Here is an 18915-nt window from a genome sequence, read left to right as displayed (position 1 = left end):
GTCATACATAGTTCTACACAAGGATTCCGGTTTTACTTCTTCATGTGTCCTCAAATCAAATAATACAAAGGAGTACTCAAGCATGCAGGATCATTTTTGTGAGTATACACCTAAAGTTGTCTTAAACACAGTTATTTGTTTTATATTTTTATTGCTATAATTTTAGTTATTAAGCTCTATTTTTCTACTTGTAATGGAATACTTTGGGGCTTTGCTAGGTTCTATTCCATGATTGCTGGTGCTTTGCACAGAAGTGGGCAAGTAGGGAACATTCAAGTAAATGCTTTTCCCACAGTGTTTCTCTTTCTTACTGTAAAATGCTCTCTGCCACCTGAACAGAGGGACAGGAGAGCTGACACCCAGGCTTATGGCTTGTAAACCACATGGTGACATTTGTAGCGTGATCTATAAAAATATTTTTTGATATTGTAGTCAGTTTTCAGGTCTCACCCTTGTCTTTGAGCCCCCCTGCAGGCTGATCCTGGAATGCAGGAGGAAGACAAACTCCTGCTCTTGTTTCAGGAGAGAAGTAGTACTGACTGAGTATCCTGTTTCCATGTTCCTTGGGGTCTAGGAATAGCAGTTTCCACTTAGTCATAACACACCCAAGAGCCCCTTTTAGCCCTCTTTATCTAAAATAGACTCACTATACACAAAATATTAAAATGCTTGGGTTTTCTTTGACTAGCAAGTATGAAACATAAACTCTATTATAAGTTCCATCATTACTGTTTCCAGACTCTCTCATTTCTGCTTACTTCTTTCCATCTTTCCTGCCACAGCTAATTGAAGACACCGTGCTCCCTCATGTGAATGACTGTGATGTCTTCTCACCTTGATGCAAAGTCAAGGGCTTTAAGAATTCATAGCTGTGATGTTCCTAACCATATATAGTCATTTGGGGGTTCTGTGATATTTTGCCAGAATTTAAAAGTCAGAATTTAATTGACATTTATTTTTACTATTCCTTTTATTGCTTTCTTTTGTATTTGTCCACTGATGGCCAGGAAGGATATTGATAACTGTATTTTTTTTTTTATGATAGCTTCAAAGGCTTCTAGTAGGTGAGATTTCAGGTCAGTTCTGCCTTGGCATTTTATTAGAAACAGAAAAACAGCTATGTCAGTGATTATTTATTTATTTATTTATTTTCCTGACTTCACTGTAACTGAATCTAAATAGCATTCTTTTGCCACTTCTTGAAATTATTCTCTCCATAAAGGCGCAAATTCTGGGTTCCCCAGTTAGAAATAACTTTTCCTTTTCCAGTGTTTTTCTAATACTTGTTTATATCTCTAGCACCTTATATAGTCCCCTCATTTGATGGTTACTGTTCATATGTGTCCTAGCTCATTAGATGGGATATATTGGATGTGAATATATTTCTCTACTACAAAGCAGAGCACATTATGCAGGATGAGTCTTCTGCAGTTGTTAAATTAGATGAAACCAAAGTGCCACCACTAAAACTAAGCAGTAGTGGGAGTGGGATCAAGCTCTGAATAACCTGTGGTCCTGTCCCTCCAGTGCCAGAACTTGGGGAAGCTGACCACAGTTCAGATTGGTCACGATAACTCAGGACTGTTAGCCAAATGGCTAGTGGATTGTGTCATGGTCAGAAATGAGATCACAGGACATACATACAGGTAAGTAAATGTCCTTGGGAGTTCAGAATTCTTTCTTTGAGATTTTTTAGACAAGAAAAGGTTTAAGAATTGCTTCCTTCTGGGGTGCCTATCTGGCTCAGTCGGAAGAGTGTGTGACTCCTGATCTCAGGGTACTGATTTTGGGCCCCATGTTGGATGTAGAGATTACTAAAACAAACTTTAAAAAAAGAATTATTTTCTTTCTAAAGCTTTCTCACTGCCTTCTGAATCTTAGTTTAGGTTGTTGTGTTGTTTAGTCTTACTTTTTTTTTTTTTTTTTTTTTTTTTTTAAGATTTTCTACATATTTGAGAGAGTGAGAGCAGAGTCAAGAGACAACAAGAGTGGAGGGAGTAGCTGCAGGGGAAGAAGGAGAAGCAGGCCCCCTGCTGAGCAGGGAGTTTGGGGGTGGGTACCTGACCCCAGGACTCTGGAATCATGACCTGAGCTGAAAGCAGACACTTAACTGACTGAGCCACCTAGGTGCCCCTTAGTTTTACCTTTTATGTAATACAAAATTGCCCCCAGAAAACCTCTAAAAAATTATTTGTGTGTGCTATCAATGCCTAGTCCGCAAGTGTTGGAAAAGATATAACTCTGTTTAAAAAAAAAAAATTTAAAAGGGCAGCTTGAAGTAATTAATTTAGTAGGAGGAAAGGATCTTTTGGACTCTACTGGTTAGAGCTGGTACTCCTCTTTGGAAACACTGTTTTTCTTTTCTCCTATAACTCAACTTCCATATTAGCTTGTAGTTTGAAAATATTCTTGTCAGAACTAACCACAGTATTTTAATATAGGTGAGGTATAAGAAAAGAGTGAACCAATTTAATTTGTTTGAATGTGGTAACAATTTCTGGCTATATAAGAGAGAATGTCTTTATTCTTCAGAGATTCATACTGAAGTGTTTTTAGGGGTAAAATGTCCTGATGTGTGCAATGTACTGTAAAATACTTCCAACATAAAATAAAAACAAAGCATATGGCAAAACATAAAGAATATGGGTGTCTGTTATACAATTCTCTCTACTTTTCTGTATGTTTGAAATTTTAAAATTAAATTTAAAATACAACCCATAGGCACTAAAATGATGGGCTTCACCCATGGTGCCATTTTAAAAATTCTGATTAAAACTAGTGAAGTACTGGTGATGGAGAAGTTGTTTTTCTGACCTATAAGGTTCCCATGCGGGCGGTGGTTGGGGAAAGGCATTGATGATGGAAGCCTGGAGAGAATCCTTATTGGGGAATTGATGACCTCGGTGGCAGATGAGGATCTGGTAAAGCAGTGTCGGACTCCACCCCAGCAGAAATCCCCCACCTCGGCTCGGAGACTGAGCATCACTTCACTGACAGGAAAAACCACCAGTAAGTACCATCACTGATTGTTAAATTTGCAGTATGCCTCAGATGTTGCAGACATCATGGGGCCATTTCACAGGGAACATACGTTAATGAAATGTGGCAAGATTAAAAAGAAGAAAGTGGAGGAAAATTAATTTGGGCAAACAGAATTTGAAAGAGCAAGGAGAGAGGAAAGGGAAAAATAAGGTAAGAATTAACAAATAATTAAAAACCTGAAGAATTTAGATATTAAAGTCAAATAAAAACTGCGTGTTCTGTTTTAATTAATCTATGGAAATGTGACTAAGTAATATTTTGACTGAAACTTAAAGGAGGAAAGGTACCTGGCTGGCTCAGTTAGTAGAGCATGAGACTCTTGATATTGGGGTTATGCGTTCAAGCCCCATGTTGTGGGGTAGATTATACTTCTAAAAAAAAGGGGGGGCGGTGTTTGGGTGGCTCAGTGGGTTAAGCCTCTGCCTTCGGCTCAGGTCATGATCTCAGAGTCCTAGGATCCCTAGGATCGAGCTCCTCATCAGCAGGGAGCCTGCTTCCCCCTCTCTCTCTGCCTGCCTCTCTGCCTACTTATGATCTCTCTCTGTCAAATAAATAAATAAATTTTTTTTTAATAAAATAAATAAAAATTCCTCTCCAAGGACACCTGGGTGGCTCAGTTAGTTAAGCAGCTGCCTTAGGCTCAGGTCATGATCCTGGAGTCCCAGGACTGAGTCCCACATTAGGCTCCCTGCACAGCGGGGAGTCTCCTTCTCCCTCTGACCTCTATCCTCTCGTGCTCTCTCTCTCTCTCTCTCAAATAAATAGAAAATCTAAAAATTCCTGTCCCTACGCCTGTGTTCCTACAGAAGTAATAAAATACTATAGAGGAGTGACTTCTATAGATAGGATGCTGTATTTACATGCCATTTTTAATACTACCATAAACTTCCAATTTATGTTAATATAGTCTTTAGTAGGCTGAATAATGTCTCCCGAGAGTATTAGATCCTAATCCCAGAATCAGTAAATGTTACTTTATTTGGAAAAAAGATCTTTGTAAATGTGATTGACTTAAGGATTTGGGGATGGGCAGATTACCCTGGATTATCTAGGTGGGCCCTAAATGCAGTCACACATATTCTTAAAAGAGGGAGGCAGAAATTGGAGTGATGCAGCCACAAGCCGGAGAATGCCAGCAGCTGACAGAAGCTTGAAGAGGTGAGGAGTGTGTTCTTCCTTTGAGCCTCAGAGCTGCCCTGATTTCTGCCCGGGGATAATTTCTGATTCCTGGCACTCCGGAGCAATGAGTGAATAGATGTATGTTGTTTTAAGTCATCAACTTTGTGATAATCTATTACAGGAGCCACAGAAAACTAAAACAGAGGCAGTATGATTTAGTGAAAAATTACAGAAGTTTATCATGGAAGTGGTTTTATTTCAGCCATAGACAATAAAGCCATAAGTAGAATATAACAGAACCTGAGAGGTCTTCAGTTTACCAACAAAGAGGTTTCCTTAAATATCTTTAGTCCCTGTCCATTTATTAGCACATGGCAGTATATTAACTATTAGATATAGCCTAAAAATTCTCCTTACTCTTTTTTTTTTTTTAAGATTTTATTTATTTATTTGACAGAGCACAAGTAGGCAGAGTGATAGGCAGAGAGATGGGGAGAAGCAGGCTCCCAGCTGAGCAGGGAGTCCTGGGATCATGACCTGAGCTGAAAACAGAGGCTTAACCAACTGAACCACCCAGCCCCCCCCATTCTTTCTCAAAATATTTCCCTGATTCATAATTCCTTGTTGCCTTCAGAATTAGACTTCACATACTTACTAGATAAGCTAAAATTATAAAGACTGATAATACCAAATGTTGGTGAGGATGGAGAGCAGTGGAATGCTCAGAGGAATGTTAGTAGGAATGACAAAGGAAAAACAGTTTGGTACTTTATTCTAAAGACATGCACACCTTTAGCATACACTTGACACAGAATCCCACTCTTCAGTATTTACTCAAGAGAAATGAACATGTGGAGCTACACTAATACTTGCAGTCCTATGTTCATAGGAGCTTCATTCATAATAGTCAAAATAGAAATAATCCAGTATCCACCAGCTGGTGATTGGATAAGGAGAATGTGCTGTATCTATTCAGTGGCATAGTACTCAGCGGTATCTAAAAATGAACAAACTACTGATGTATCTAACAATATGGGTGACTCTCAGAAGCATTATGCTAAAGTAAAAGAGAACAGACACAAAAGACTAAATGTTCTGATTCCATCTAGACCAAATTCTAGAAAAGGCAGTATAATAATGATAGAAAGCAGAGCTTCAGTTGCCAGGAGTTGAGAGTTAGGGAAGGGGATTGACTGAAAAGGGACACAGGGGAACTTTTTGGGTTGATAGGAATTTTCTGCATTATGATTGCGGTAGTTTTGTGACTATACATCTGTCTGAGCTCATCAAATTGTACACTTAAAATTGGTGAACTTATTGTATGTTATCCTTAATTGACTTAGAAGACTGACTTAAGGGGGCACCTGGGTGGCTTAGTTGGTTAAGCATCTGCGTTCCAGTCAGGTCATGATCCCAGAGCCCTGGGATCAAGCCCTGCATCTGGCTCCTGCTCAGCTAGGAGCTGGTGTCTCTCTCTCCCTCTGCCACTCCTTCTACTTGTGCTCTCTCACTCTCTGTGTTATCAAATAAACAAATTTTTTAAAAAAAAAGACATAAAAGGGGGCGCCTGGGTGGCTCAGTGGGTTAAAGCCTCTGCCTTCGGCTCAAGTCATGATCCCAGAATCCTGGGATCGAGCCCCGCATCGGGCTCTCTGCTCAGCAGGGAGCCTGCTTCCTCCTCTGTCTCTCCCTGCCTCTCTGCCTACTTGGGATCTCTGCCTGTCAAATAAATAAATAAAATCTTTAAAAAAATAATAATAATAAATAAAAATAAAAAAGACATAAAAGATTTTAGCCCAGTCCATCCAAATTATTAGAACTTCTAAAACAGTCCCAGTTTATTTGGATATTACTGTTTTAGGAGGCCTAACTCCCTACTTTGGTCATATTTTCTTTCCTTACTCAATAGGTAGAAATTTTTAAATAACCTGAAATTCAGAGATGGGTGATTGGCATTTTCTCACAGTGTGTGCAGGTGATATTTAGAGAACTAAAAGCTTTAAATCAGTTTTAAAATACTTCTGATTAGAGGCTCCTGGCTAGCTCAGTTGGTAAAGCATGAGACTCTTGATCTTGGGGTTGTAAGTTTGAGCCCAATGTTGGGTGTAGAGATTACTTAATTTTTTTTTCTAAGAGTGTATTTATTTGACAGACAGAGATCACAAGTATAGAGATTACCTTAAAAAAATAAAATCTTTAAAAATAAATAAAATAGGGGTGCCTGGGTGGCTCAGTGAGTTAAGCCTCTACCTTCAGCTCGGGTCATGATCTCAGGGTCCTGGGATCGAGTTCCGCATCAGGCTCTCTGCTCAGCGGGGAGACTGGGCTTCCTCCTCTCTCTCTCTCTCTCTCTCTCTCTCTCTCTCTCTCTCTGCCTGCCTCTCTGCCTACCTGTGATCTCTCGCTGTCAAATACATAAAATCTTTTAAAAAATTAAAAAATAAAATATGACTGATTAGTACAGTGCTATTTTAGAATGAATAAAAGTTTTCAAAATAAGTCTTCATATTTACTTTTTTTTAAATATTGTATTTTTTTCATTTGAGACAGAGAAATACAGAGAGAGAGCGTGCGCGCATAAGTGGGGCAGACGGAGAAACAGACTGTCCACTGAGCAGGGAGCCTGATGTGGGACTTGATCCCAGAACTGTGGGATCATGACCTGAGCTGAAGGCAGGCACTTAACCAACTGAGCGACCCAGGTGTCCCAAGATCATCATGTTTAAAAAAATACAATATTCAGTGTTGCCTGACTGGCTTAGTTGGTAGAGCATATGACTCTTGATCTGAGGGTCATGATTTTGAACCCCACATTAGACATAGGGATTACTGGGGAAAAAAATGAATATTTAAAAAATATATTCAGAGAAAGGAAAAAAATAACTAGCAGCTGAAGAAGTCCTTCAATCATTAGAGGTTCCCATTTTAACAATTTTTATGCATTGGTGTGGAAAAAACTTACTTGAGTTTTACCTGGAGAATGTTTTATGCAAGAAATCCTCCAGAAGTACAAATTCAAAGATTCTAAAACACTAGAATGTATAGCTTGTCCTTTACAGTATGACATATAAATTAAATTTAATAGTTCATCACCATAAGACATTATCAAAAATTAAATTTTTTCTCTTATTACCTACCTACTTCTATCCCTAGAATCTGTTTATCATCTTTTTTTTTTTTTAAACATTTTTGGGTTTTGGGAGGCAAAGGCAGTTTAGATGCCAATCAAGCAATCCACTACAGTCTCACCCAAGAACAAGGCCCTAAGCATGTGCGGGGGGGGGGGGGGGGGGTGTCATGCAAATGAAGCAATGCTCAGATGGACTGAGTATCAGAAAAGGAAGCAGTTCTGGGCTTTGACTGCTGCAGCATACCAGGCATCATCCCTTTCTTTTCTTTTCTTTTTTTTTAAAGATTTTATTTATTTATTTGACAGAGATCACAAGTAGGCAGAAAGGCAGGCAGAGAAAGAGGAAGGGAAGCAGGCTCCCCGCAGAGCCCAATGTGGGGCTCAGTCCCAGCACCCTGGGATCATGACCTGAGCTGAAGGCAGAGGCTTTAACCCACTGAGCCACCCAGATGCCCCCATCCCTTTATTTTCAACACAATAGCAAAAACACAGATTTCAGGTTAGCCCTTCAGAGCTTCACAAACCTGGGTGTGTGCCCACTAAGGGACTCAGAGGTAGATAGGATAAGGGGGTGATGCTGTGAATCTTTCCCACCTCACTCCTCAGATCCAGGGGTTTGCTAGCTCTTTGTGACAGGTACCATGCCAGATGATTTATACCTGTAATATCTCATTCACCTTTCCCAGTGACCCATAAGGTGTATATTTTCCCTGTTTTAAGGCTGAGGAAATTCAGACTCAGAGGAAGTTAGACATCTAACTAAGGTTATAGATTGCAAGTGGTAAGGTTGGAATTTGAATCTAAGGATCTCTTGGATTCTTTTCCTTTGTGCCAAGATGCCTCCCACTTAGCTGAACTGGCCTGAGGCAAATTTCACAGGGGTCCTGACAAGCCAGCCTACTGTGGTGAAGTGTTTTCCTGTCTGGTGCATACAAGCGATACCCCATAGTACTTTAGTTTATTTCCCTTGCATGAGAATTCAGCCACTGTTCATTATTTTTTCAGAACCCAATGCTGGACAGATCCAAGAAGGAATTGGAGAAGCTGTGAATAATATTGTGAAACATTTTCATAAACCTGAAAAAGAGGTATGATCTGTAAAACTTAATATGTAGGATTTTAAAGCCATTTTTATACATGATACATAAGGCAGTAGAGGGTACGTTAGTTTTTATTTGTAAGCTTTCTGAGAGCTACAAAAATGTGCTTCATAGCTGTTCTCAGCACCTATTTCTCTAGCATTTTCTTAAACATAGAAGCAGCAGATTATTCTTTGGCACTGTGTGTTTTGCTCCACAGAGAGGAAGCCTCACGGTGTTGCTGTGTGGAGAAAATGGACTGGTTGTGGCACTTGAACAAGTCTTTCATCATGGATTCAAATCTGCCCGCATCTTCCACAAGAATGTCTTCATCTGGGACTTCATAGGTAAGTTAAAGCAGGTATATGTTATTATAAGGTCATTGAAATGTTTCTTACAAAACTCAAAGACCCCAGAGTTTAAGCAAATAAGGGGTAGCAACAAGGGAGTACATTTTTTAAAATAAATATCAAATTAGCACTATCTTTTCATTCATCCAACAAGTATTTATGGTGTCCATAATATTCCAGACACTATTCTAGATGCTCAAGATCTACATCAAGGGCACCTGGCTGTCTCAGTCAGTAGAGCATGGGACGCTTGATCTCAGGGTCATGAGTTCAAGCCCCACATTGGGCATAGAGCTTACGTTTAAAAAAAAAAAAAAAAAAGATATACATCAAGAGATAAGTAAAACACAAAAATTCCTATGGTTGACGTACTTAGATTCTGGTGGGGGCAGGAACCCAGACAATACACAAAAACATAACAAGTATGCAGCTTATCTAGTATGTTATAAAGCTATATTTGATGTGGAAAAAAATAGAGCAGAGTGACAGGACATGGAGTGGAGGGTACTCTTCTAAGTGGGGATGCTTTGTGGACAAGGTGATATTTGATCAAAGACTAAGGAAGTGAGGAATCGAGCCATGTGACTGTCTGGGAGAAGAATACTGCTAGCTGAGAGCATTGCCACAGAGAGGCCCCAAGCTTGGAGTACCCTTGGCCTTTTCATAGAATGGCAAGACTAATGTGACTGGGCCAGAGTGAGGGAGACAGAAAGTAAGAGGATACTGGGGAGAGAGGGCTGTTTATTGCCAGAGTCAGGTGTTTCAGGGCCATCTAGGCCATTGGAACAACTTTGATCTTTATCATGATTGAAATAGGAAGTCATTGGAAGGCTTTGAGCCAAGGAATGGGTGACATAATATACCTTCTGCTTTAGAAGGATTACTCTAACTTTATGCTGTCCAGTATGGTAACCACTAGCTACTTGTGGCTATTTAAATTTAAACCGATTTAATGTAAATTAAATTTAAAATTTACTTCCTTAGTCATACGTACCTTACCTAGGAGCTACTAAGTTGAACCTACAGATACAGAACATTTCATTCATCACAGAAAATTCTGTTGGGAGTGTGCTGCTTTAGCTTGCTAAATAAGCTTTGTAATCTGTATTTTGGTATGTAGTTCTTCTAGAATTCCCAGCTTTTTTTAAAGGGATGATTAATCATTTTGTGTCTTGTAAATATAGTCTAGATGAAGTAGTTGATTTTATCCAACTTAGAATTTTTAGACAAAGAAGAGGTTAACAGAGCTAGGCCTCTAGGAATGATTTTTTTTTCTTTTCTTTTGGAATGCCTAGAATCTTAAGCTCCTATTTCTAGTACGTGTATACATATCCTTTCCTTAGAGTTCCTGAATCAGTTCTGTATTAAGGATTTTGTTGTGAAGTGTTAGCCATTTTGTAACAGAACAGAGGGTACCATTTCAGTGGCTCCTGAATATTTACTGGTTACTCATAGAAGGTTCTAGCCTTGACAGAGGAGTCTGGCTTTCTGTTTGTTTCCAAATTCCATTGCTTGAAGGTATTCTAAAGAGAGTAAACTTTCTACCCTTCTGGAGTGCAGTCTAGATTAGGAAATAAACTGCTGGGAGTATATTGTTCCACTGTGAAACATGGACCTCTGAAATTCATCTTGAAACCAGTGATAAAATAATGACTTTGGTTTCTGGACTGGCTATAATACAAAGCATCATTAGTGTTTCCAGAATAAACTAAGTGATACTCTTTCTGTACATGAAGTATTAATGTGTATTGTGATTTGATTCTGACTTCTTTCCCCAGAGAAAGCAGTTGCTTATTTTGAAACCACTGACCAGATTCTAGACAATGAAGATGATGTCCTTATTCAGAAATCATCCTGCAGAACCTTTTGCCACTATGTAAATGCTATTAATACTGCACCCAGGAACATTGGGAAGGACGGCAAATTCCAGATTTTAGTTTGCCTTGGAACACGGTAAAAAGCCAATTCTTAACTTTCACTATCTTTGTTCACATGTTGAACAAGAGTCCAGAAGCAATTATACCAGATCATGCCCCTTCCAGCGCTCTCCTATGGGCCTCTTTCATTCCTGATTTTATGATGAGACTATCTTTATTGGGTATTTGATATATGTTGGCACGATGCTAAGTACATTACATTCATTATCTCATTTAATCCTCCTGTCACTTCACTACTACACTACATGAAGTAGCAACTGGTACCCTCATTGTGTAGATGAGAAAACAGAAAATAGATGAGGCATAACTAAGTTAACCAACTTTCCCAAGGTCACACAGAAAAAATCAGAGCCAAGATTCATACCCAGTCTCATTCAAGAGCCCATACTTTCAACCATTACATTACATGGGCTCCAAAGTTGGGCAGGTGGGTAAAAGGTAGTTTGATAGGGAATATATGTGCACATACATGCACATATATTTACAGTATACCACCATATTGCTTTAAATTTGATAACATTGTAGAATTCATACTATATAAATAATCCTTTTTTCTATATAAATAATTCTTAACTATATAAAGTCTTCTCTTTTTTTTTTTTTTTAAGATTTTGACCCAGAACCCTGAGATCATGACCTGAACTGAAGGCAGAGGCCTTAACCCACTGAGCCACCCAGGTGCCCCATAAAGTCTTCTCTTTAAGACAGTTTCCTACCCTGGTATTTTTTGAAAATGACACATAAGAGCTGTACAATCTATTAATTTTAAAACAGCTATCAGAATTATTCGAAATAAAACACATAGACCTTTAGAATAAGCTTTTTTTTTTTTTTTTAACGATTTTTTTATTTAAGAGTACAGGGGAGGGGCAGAGGGTGAGGGAGAGAGAATCTCAGACTACCCCCTGAGGGCAGAGCCTAACACAGGGCTAAGTCTCACAACCCTGAGATCATGACCTGAGCCAAGATCAAGTGTCAGATGCTCAATGGACTGAGCCACCCAGGCGCCCCAAGAATAAGATTTTTTTTTAAGTTACTTGTGCAGTGTTTGTTATTTTCTACCACCCCAACAAGAGATTCAGCATGCCTAGTTATGGCTGCTCTTGTCAGGAAAGGCATATTGTGGGGTGCCTGGCTGGCTCAGAAGAGCATGCAACTCTTGATCTCAGGGTTTATAAATTCAAGCCCCACGTTGGGTGTAGAGATTACTACAAAAATTAACTTTAAAAGAAAAAGAAGGGGGACGCCTGGGTGGCTCAGTTGGTTAAGCCGCTGCCTTTGGCTCAGGTCACGATCCCAGTATCCTGGGATCAAGTCCCACATTGGGCTCCTTGCTCAGCGGGAGCCTGCTTCTCTGTCTGCCTCTGCCTGCCACTCTGTCTGCCTGTGCTCACTCTGACAAATAAATAAATAAATAAAATCTTTAAAAAAAAAAAAAAAGAAGGGCACCTGGGTGGTCAGTGGGTTAAAGCCTCTGCCTTCAGCTCAGGTCATGATCTCAGGGTTCTGGGATCAAGCCCCACATCAGGCTCTCTGCTCAGCGGGGAGCCTGCTTCCCCCTTTCCTCTCTCTGCCTGCCTCTCTGCCTACTTGCGACCTCTGTCAAATAAATAAATATCTTTAAAAAAAAAAAAAAAAAAAAAAGAGGAGGGGCTCCTGAGTGGCTCAGTCAATTAAGCATCTGCCTTTGGCTAGGGTCATGATCCAAGGGTCCAGGGATGGAGCCCCAAGTTGGGCTCCCTGCACAGCGGGAAGTCTACTTCTGTCTCTCTCTCTCTCTCCTTCTCCTCCTGCTCATGGTCTTTCTCTTTATCTCTCTCTCTCAAAGAAATAAATAAAATCTTATAAATTAATTAATTAAGAGGAAAGAAAGGCATATTGAGAGATGCTTAGTAAGAACATTTTAGATACTTAGTGACAGATAACTAATGTCTGAGTTTAATCAGTACACACTGAAGGTTAGGCCCCTGGGTGGCTCAGTTGGTTAAGCAAATACCTTTGGCTCATTCATGATCCTGGATCCCAGTCCTGTATCTGGCTCCCTGCTCAGTGGGGAGTCTGCTGCTCTCTCTGACCCTCCCTCCTCTCTTCTGCTTTCTCTCATTCTCTCTCTCTCAAAGAAAAAAAAAAAAAAAACACCTGCAGGTTGAGATGTCCTCCTGAAACAACTGGTTCACAGAACTAAGTTCTGTATTCTTAATAAGAGGGGCCAGTTTCACCTATACTTTTAAAATTCCTTTTGAGTGGGGCGCCTGCGTGGCTCAGTGGGTTAAGCCTCTGCCTTCGGCTAGGGTCATAGTCTCAGGGTCCTGGGATGGAGCCCCGCATGAGGCTCTCTGCTCAGCGGGGAGCCTGCTTTCCCCTCTCTCTGCCTGCCTCACTGCCTATTTGTGATTTCTGTCTGTCAAATAAATAAATAAAATCGTAAAAAAAAAATTCCTTTTGAGCATGATCCTTATCTTCTTTTATATCTATGCTGTTTTGATTAATTAGACCAGTGCCTCCCTGCTTTTGGTTTATAAAATCTACTTAACCTTTTTCTGCTTTGATTTTATTTCTTATCTTGTTATGTTGTATTAGTTTTTTTTAAATGTTAGTCCCAACTATTTAATGTAGTGTTTGTTCCCAAAGAGTCAGTATACTTTGGCATGCCTTGCCACAGATGTCTGAGTAACAACCCTGTAAAAAAAAAGATACAAAATGACATTCTGCCTCTTTTTAAAAGTGTTCAGAGTACAGAATCCCTTTAATATGGGTAAGTCCTTGAGGCCAATTTGTCCAGACTTACTTTTACAATCTCTTACATTTTCCCTTTAGCTGACACTGTCTCATTACTGTATCTTTTTAACCAGCAAATTCCTGACTTTGGTTTCCTCTCTGCTGACCTCAGAACATGGATCGTTTTGCTCTGTCCAGCCCCACACCTTCCCGCTGAAAGCTCTAACATTTGTATTGTTCTGTAGCAAGGTCAGCAGGGCTCAGGACTTCTTTCTCTTTGAATCTGTAGGGATCGCCTGCTCCCACAGTGGATCCCACTCTTAGCCGAGTGTCCTGCTATTACCCGAATGTATGAGGAGAGCGCCCTCCTGCGTGACCGCATGACTGTCAACTCTCTCATCCGCATTCTGCAGACCATTCAGGACTTCACCATAGTCTTGGAAGGATCACTCATCAAAGGAGTGGATGTGTAACCAACGTGACTAGAAACTCTCAGTCCAGACCCCTTGTTCCCGAACCTTCCCCAGCTATGGGGACTGATTTGGACTTGTCTGACAAGGTAGTGAGTCACTGCAGGGGCAACACACTGTATTCCCCAATTTGAACAATCCTCACACTACAGACAAGGGAAAATGCTGTATTGTAGTTCATTTGAACCTGGAATTTAGTATAAAATAGAGTATTTTCATGTGTTAGATGTGTGTAAATATGCTATCTTCTTTAAGAAATTATATTACTCTAATAAGATACTTTTCTTAGATTAAATATTCCTGTGATTTAAAATAAGTTGCTTAACCGCATTGGGAGTTGGGGAGGGGAAGAGTGGTGCTAGCCAGGAAGAAGCCAGTAAACATGTAATTACAGTGCAACCGAGTCGGGCTTTTTTTTTCCCTCCAGGTATCACAAAGGATCCCAGAATGCATTGTTATGTCGTAGCCATCTGTCCTGATGTGTCCGAGTCTTTGTATTGTGAAAGTGAACAGCTTTACCTACTGTACGTGACAGTCCACACTTAAATGTTTTTTTTAAGTTACAAATGGTTTCATACATTTGAATTGAGTCACTTTTCCAGTCTTTTGGAAAAATTTTTCCATCCGCACAAGCTAAAGATATGATTCAAATATTTTAAATACTGGACCCCAGGAGCTTGGCTGAACTGGAAAGAGAACACACAAAGCCCTGAGAAGTATGTTAAATTGTAGGATTATAACTTCTTTACACTTTGGAAAGATTAGCCTAGACTAACTTCATTCTTCACATTTTTATTCTTGTTATGTGAGGTACTTTGCAGAGATGTGAATTTCAAAGTGTTGGTCTCAGAGAAGAACTGCAAATGGCAGTTTGATTCTGTACTTAAAATTTGGCGATCTAATCCCTGCAGCAGTTCCTTACCTCAAGGATAATCTCAAACCCTCTCTTTGTTAGGTTCCAGTCCCCACTCCCCTCCCCTCTTCCTGAGCCCATCCCCCCTCTCAGGAAATGGAAGGAATGTCTAAGAAGGAGGAGGGCTCTGTGTAACTTGGAATGTTTTTGTGAAAGTATTTGTTGACGAAGATAATGCAAATAACAGAGGGAAAGAGCAAGAATGAACCCTTTCTGGGTGTTTCAGGGCAAGTTTTTATGTTCCTTTTTTAAGAAAGGGTAATAATACAAAACAACTGGCCTGGAGAAGGTAAAAGCTAGGGCCGCACAGACTGACAAAAATGGAAGCAGAATGAGAGGCAACAGTTTTGAAAGACCAAACATTGTGAGTAGCTTTCCAGCTTCGTATTTTATAAGGAAGTTAAATAAATGTGGTGTTAGCTAGTTACCTTGAGTCTTCACTTACGGTAGGTCCTGTAACTAATTAGGCATTTGCATACTGTTAGCAGTGAAATTGCCTCACAGAGCTCTGAGTTTTATTCCCAGTTGTGGCTGAGAAGCAAAGCCATGGCCTCTCAGGACCCTTGTACAATCTTGAGGGTCCTGGGCTTTAGCCAACAGTATTGTTTCCCTTATTTCCTGGAGGAAGAAATTAAACAAGTGCTTCACTCCCTTTATCAAACCCTGTATTCAACTGGGGTGACTAAGGCACAAACCCTTTTAATCTGTGACTTAGTACTTGAGGAGCACCAGGGGAGCTGAAGGCAGCATTTAGAAACCCAGGGAAGGGCTTCAGAAAGATGATTCTGGGTGACCTGGGCACACAGGAGATGTGTTCCCTGAGGCCAAGGGCTGTCTGCCTTGGTGTAGCTCTTCCAAGGACATAGAAGGTCTTTCATGGGAGGTATCCAGAACCTACTTCACACGGGGTTCTTGTGTTGCAGTGATTAAAGACCACAGAATGATGAGTGCAGGGTTTTATTCCTGTACCTTTCTTAGAAGGCCATCATTCTGGCACACTCTGGGCAGCTGAGAGATGACTTATGTGAGCATGCTAGCATTGAGCCATCATTTTGTAGATGGGAACACTTTGAGGATCAGAGGGTTTAAATACTTAACCCCACAGCTGGTCAGTGACAAAACAGAGTCTAGAGCTCATGTCTTTTATTACACCAAGGCTGTGTGAGACTGAGCTCCAAGGAGGCATTCATATTAATAGTCTTTCTACCCCTGGATCTTTATCCATCCACCTAAACAGATAGGAAATAACTGTTAACATTCATTTATAATAGTCATTTATAAGGATTAATTTAACATTCATTTTAACACATGGTTCTCAAGTGGTAGAGAATTACATCCATTACTTAAACCGGGAGCAAAATTGGATTTGGGGCCTGTGAATAAAGCTATTACTTTAAAAAGTAGTACCCCCCAAAAGAGTTATACCTAAAGTCTTATCCCACTTTGTGTAGTATGACCACAACAGTGGAAGTGACCACTTTCAAAAGAGATAATCACACCAGAACTGACCCCTCCTCTAGAATGCTGGAGCCTTTAAATTGATCACCTGGGGAGCCCATATAGTTATTCCAGTGACAACAGCTATGTCTCCATACATGTGGGGACCTCCTTGCAAGCTGCTTGAATGGCCTACAGCCCATTCTTCTGACTATTGCCAGTTATGGTAAATCGTGACTTTTTTTTTTTTTTTTAATCTTGGCATTTTAAAAGAAATTTAGCATTTGCAAACAAAAAGTCCTTAGGATCCGAGTTGATGAATAAAAATGATGTTTAAGCAGAGTTTGAGGTCACAAAAGAAACAGTTTTAAAGAAATAAGACTTACAGTTCTTACGTGGCTTATAGCTGCTAATACCAGAATATTTTGAGCAGGACGGTAGCAGAACCCTTAGGATAAGTGTCCAAAGCTGGCTTTTGGAAGGACCATACCCAGTGAGAGGTATCCTTTTTGCTGTATTAATTTTTTTAATTAGTATATTGCTTCATAATCACACCTTAGAGTTTAAGTAAAAATCAATTTTGTAATTGACTTTTTTCTTCAAAATAAACTAAAAATAATGCCTGGAATTACAATTAGTATTTTCAAATAACAATAGCTTGAGAAGAAATTGTTTTAAAATGAAATTGCCAAAAGTATTACCTCTTGAAACATCTAATTTCCAAGTGTTTTTCAAATGCCCGGAAACTCTGAATCTCAGCCTTTCTGACACAGTGGCAGCACATTGTTGTTGCTACTGTGTGTGAGCCCAGTTAGCAGTGCCCTGGGTCGGGCTCATTAGCTCCTTAAAACTGCCTGAGGCTTGGTGTGGGGTGTGGAGTAGCTTAAAGTGGGATTCTAGTTGTTGTGAAATAGGGCTACAGAGAACAAACGTTCCTCCTCTTCCCCTCTCCCACTGGGAGCAAGAGTTTGATACAGGAAACCTGAAACATGCAAAAGTTTGCAGTTTCCCTCTAAAATTTATTTTCAGTGTTTCACACATTTTTGAACCTTTGTAACCCTGTGGTATTTACTTTAACATGCCTTTTTAAAAAGTCGTTTTCATGAACTTCTGTCACACTACATGAATGATATAGGGGAAATAACTGAATTGCTTATATTTCCTTTTTTGGGAATAAAGCACTGTTATATGTAAATGTAATGAAAGAGAGGTAGAGACAATACTTAACGGTTTGTGTGTAGTATATGTTGACACCTCTAAGATATTTTGAAACATGAGGCAACAAATGAGGATCTCAGATCCCCAGGGAAATATTTGACATCATTGAGAATGTAGCTCTTAATTGAAATACCTTCTTTCTGCTAAGACTTAAGTTTTTCAGTGGGTTTTCATTTTGAGAATTTTATTTTTCTCTCTGAGGTTTACCATAACTGAACCTTTGCAATTTATATTTCAGTATTAACACACCTTCGTTGATTGTGAATGGAGTCTCGAGCTCCTCTCTACTTTAGTGAATCCTGTTTCCAAGTCATCAGTTTCTTTTGAAGCCCCTGTTCCTTACATAAGTATTTGTTACTTATTTAGCTTAAAGGGAGACGGAAATGAATAATAAACATCTAGGTCCCTTATTTCTATTTAAATACATTTATAAATCTGTTGAATTTCCAAGCTTTTTTGAAGACTGCTGATGATGTGATCAGAGGAATGCAAGAAACTCATCCTCCCAGATCTTCCCTGAGATGATCATACTCTCAAGGACAGAAACAAGATTAGCTCCAGAAATGTATCACATTGAGCAGCTGACAGCAGAGTCAAAAAAATACATATTGAAAAGTTTCTCTTCATTTGAAGGAACCCAGGGCATCCTTGGGTTATGTAGGAGAGAATCACACTTCATCCGGTTTCCCAAATGGATTTGTGTGTAGCTCTGGGTCTATTCCAAACCAAATCTTGTTGACAGTAGAGAGGAGTTCCTGTTGTCAATCAAATGAGGGTGTTAAACATAGACAAAATCTTCTGTGTTACACTTGAACCTTGAACCTGTATAAATGTACCCAGTGTATCTTTTTAAACAGTGAACATTTCTGCATTTAAATTATATTGTGTTTCTTTATATTGTTGACAGTGCATCAGAACTGGATTTTTTTTTCCCTCATCTGAACATAATATAAAATTTAAAGAGTATTGTGATATCAAGCACTTTAACATACATATCAGAGAAACTGACGTGGGTTTTTCAGGTTTTGGAGTACATTTAAATATGACTTTTCATGCTTTGTTCTTTACAAATAAAACTGTGGGATTGATACTTTGTTTTGCTTGGTTATTACAGAATCTTAATACTGAGCAGCAAGGGACTTCAGAAAGTAGAGAGATAAACCAAAACCATTATGTAGTAAAAATACAGCCTGCTCAGCACCTGGCTATCCAGAAGAGGTTTAAAAAATATTTTTTTGAACCTATCTCATATCATACAGAAAAATCAATTCTTGATCTAATAGTCTGATTAAAAAAGGAAAAACAAGTTTTAGAAGGAAATACAGAATGTATTTATGAACTTGGGAAAGTATTTCTTACAACAATCAAAAATAACTAGCATTATAGTCTACAGTAAAAATAGAAAACTAAGATTCATTGACTACCCACTATAGGCGTTACCTAAATCGTTGCATTGTTATGGGCACCATAGCATTTTATTTTATTTTATTTTATTTTATTTT

General features: G+C 39.3%; 1 protein-coding gene across 4 annotated transcripts in view; it reads left to right on the top strand.

Moving 5' to 3' along the window:
• Positions 1 to 18503, top strand: part of DENND5B (DENN domain containing 5B) — a 214270-nt gene extending 195767 nt beyond the window's left edge. For 3 of the 4 annotated variants that reach the window (XM_059185891.1, XM_059185889.1, XM_059185892.1), the window contains 6 exons: positions 1528 to 1646; positions 2822 to 3009; positions 8297 to 8379; positions 8591 to 8717; positions 10499 to 10673; positions 13665 to 18503. In XM_059185891.1, coding sequence (XP_059041874.1) covers positions 1528 to 1646; positions 2822 to 3009; positions 8297 to 8379; positions 8591 to 8717; positions 10499 to 10673; positions 13665 to 13848 — 876 coding nt within the window. In that variant the 3' untranslated portion in view covers positions 13849 to 18503. The remainder of the gene's footprint in view (positions 1 to 1527; positions 1647 to 2821; positions 3010 to 8296; positions 8380 to 8590; positions 8718 to 10498; positions 10674 to 13664) is intronic. The other variant, XR_009356769.1, reaches the window with a different exon arrangement.
• The last annotated feature ends 412 nt before the right edge of the window (positions 18504 to 18915 follow it).

The sequence above is a fragment of the Mustela lutreola genome, chromosome 8, assembly GCF_030435805.1.
Source record: "Mustela lutreola isolate mMusLut2 chromosome 8, mMusLut2.pri, whole genome shotgun sequence".
Classification (NCBI taxonomy): Eukaryota; Metazoa; Chordata; class Mammalia; order Carnivora; family Mustelidae; genus Mustela; species Mustela lutreola.
The sequence above is the reverse complement of the archived record's forward strand: the minus strand, read 5'-3'. Positions and strand labels throughout refer to the sequence as shown.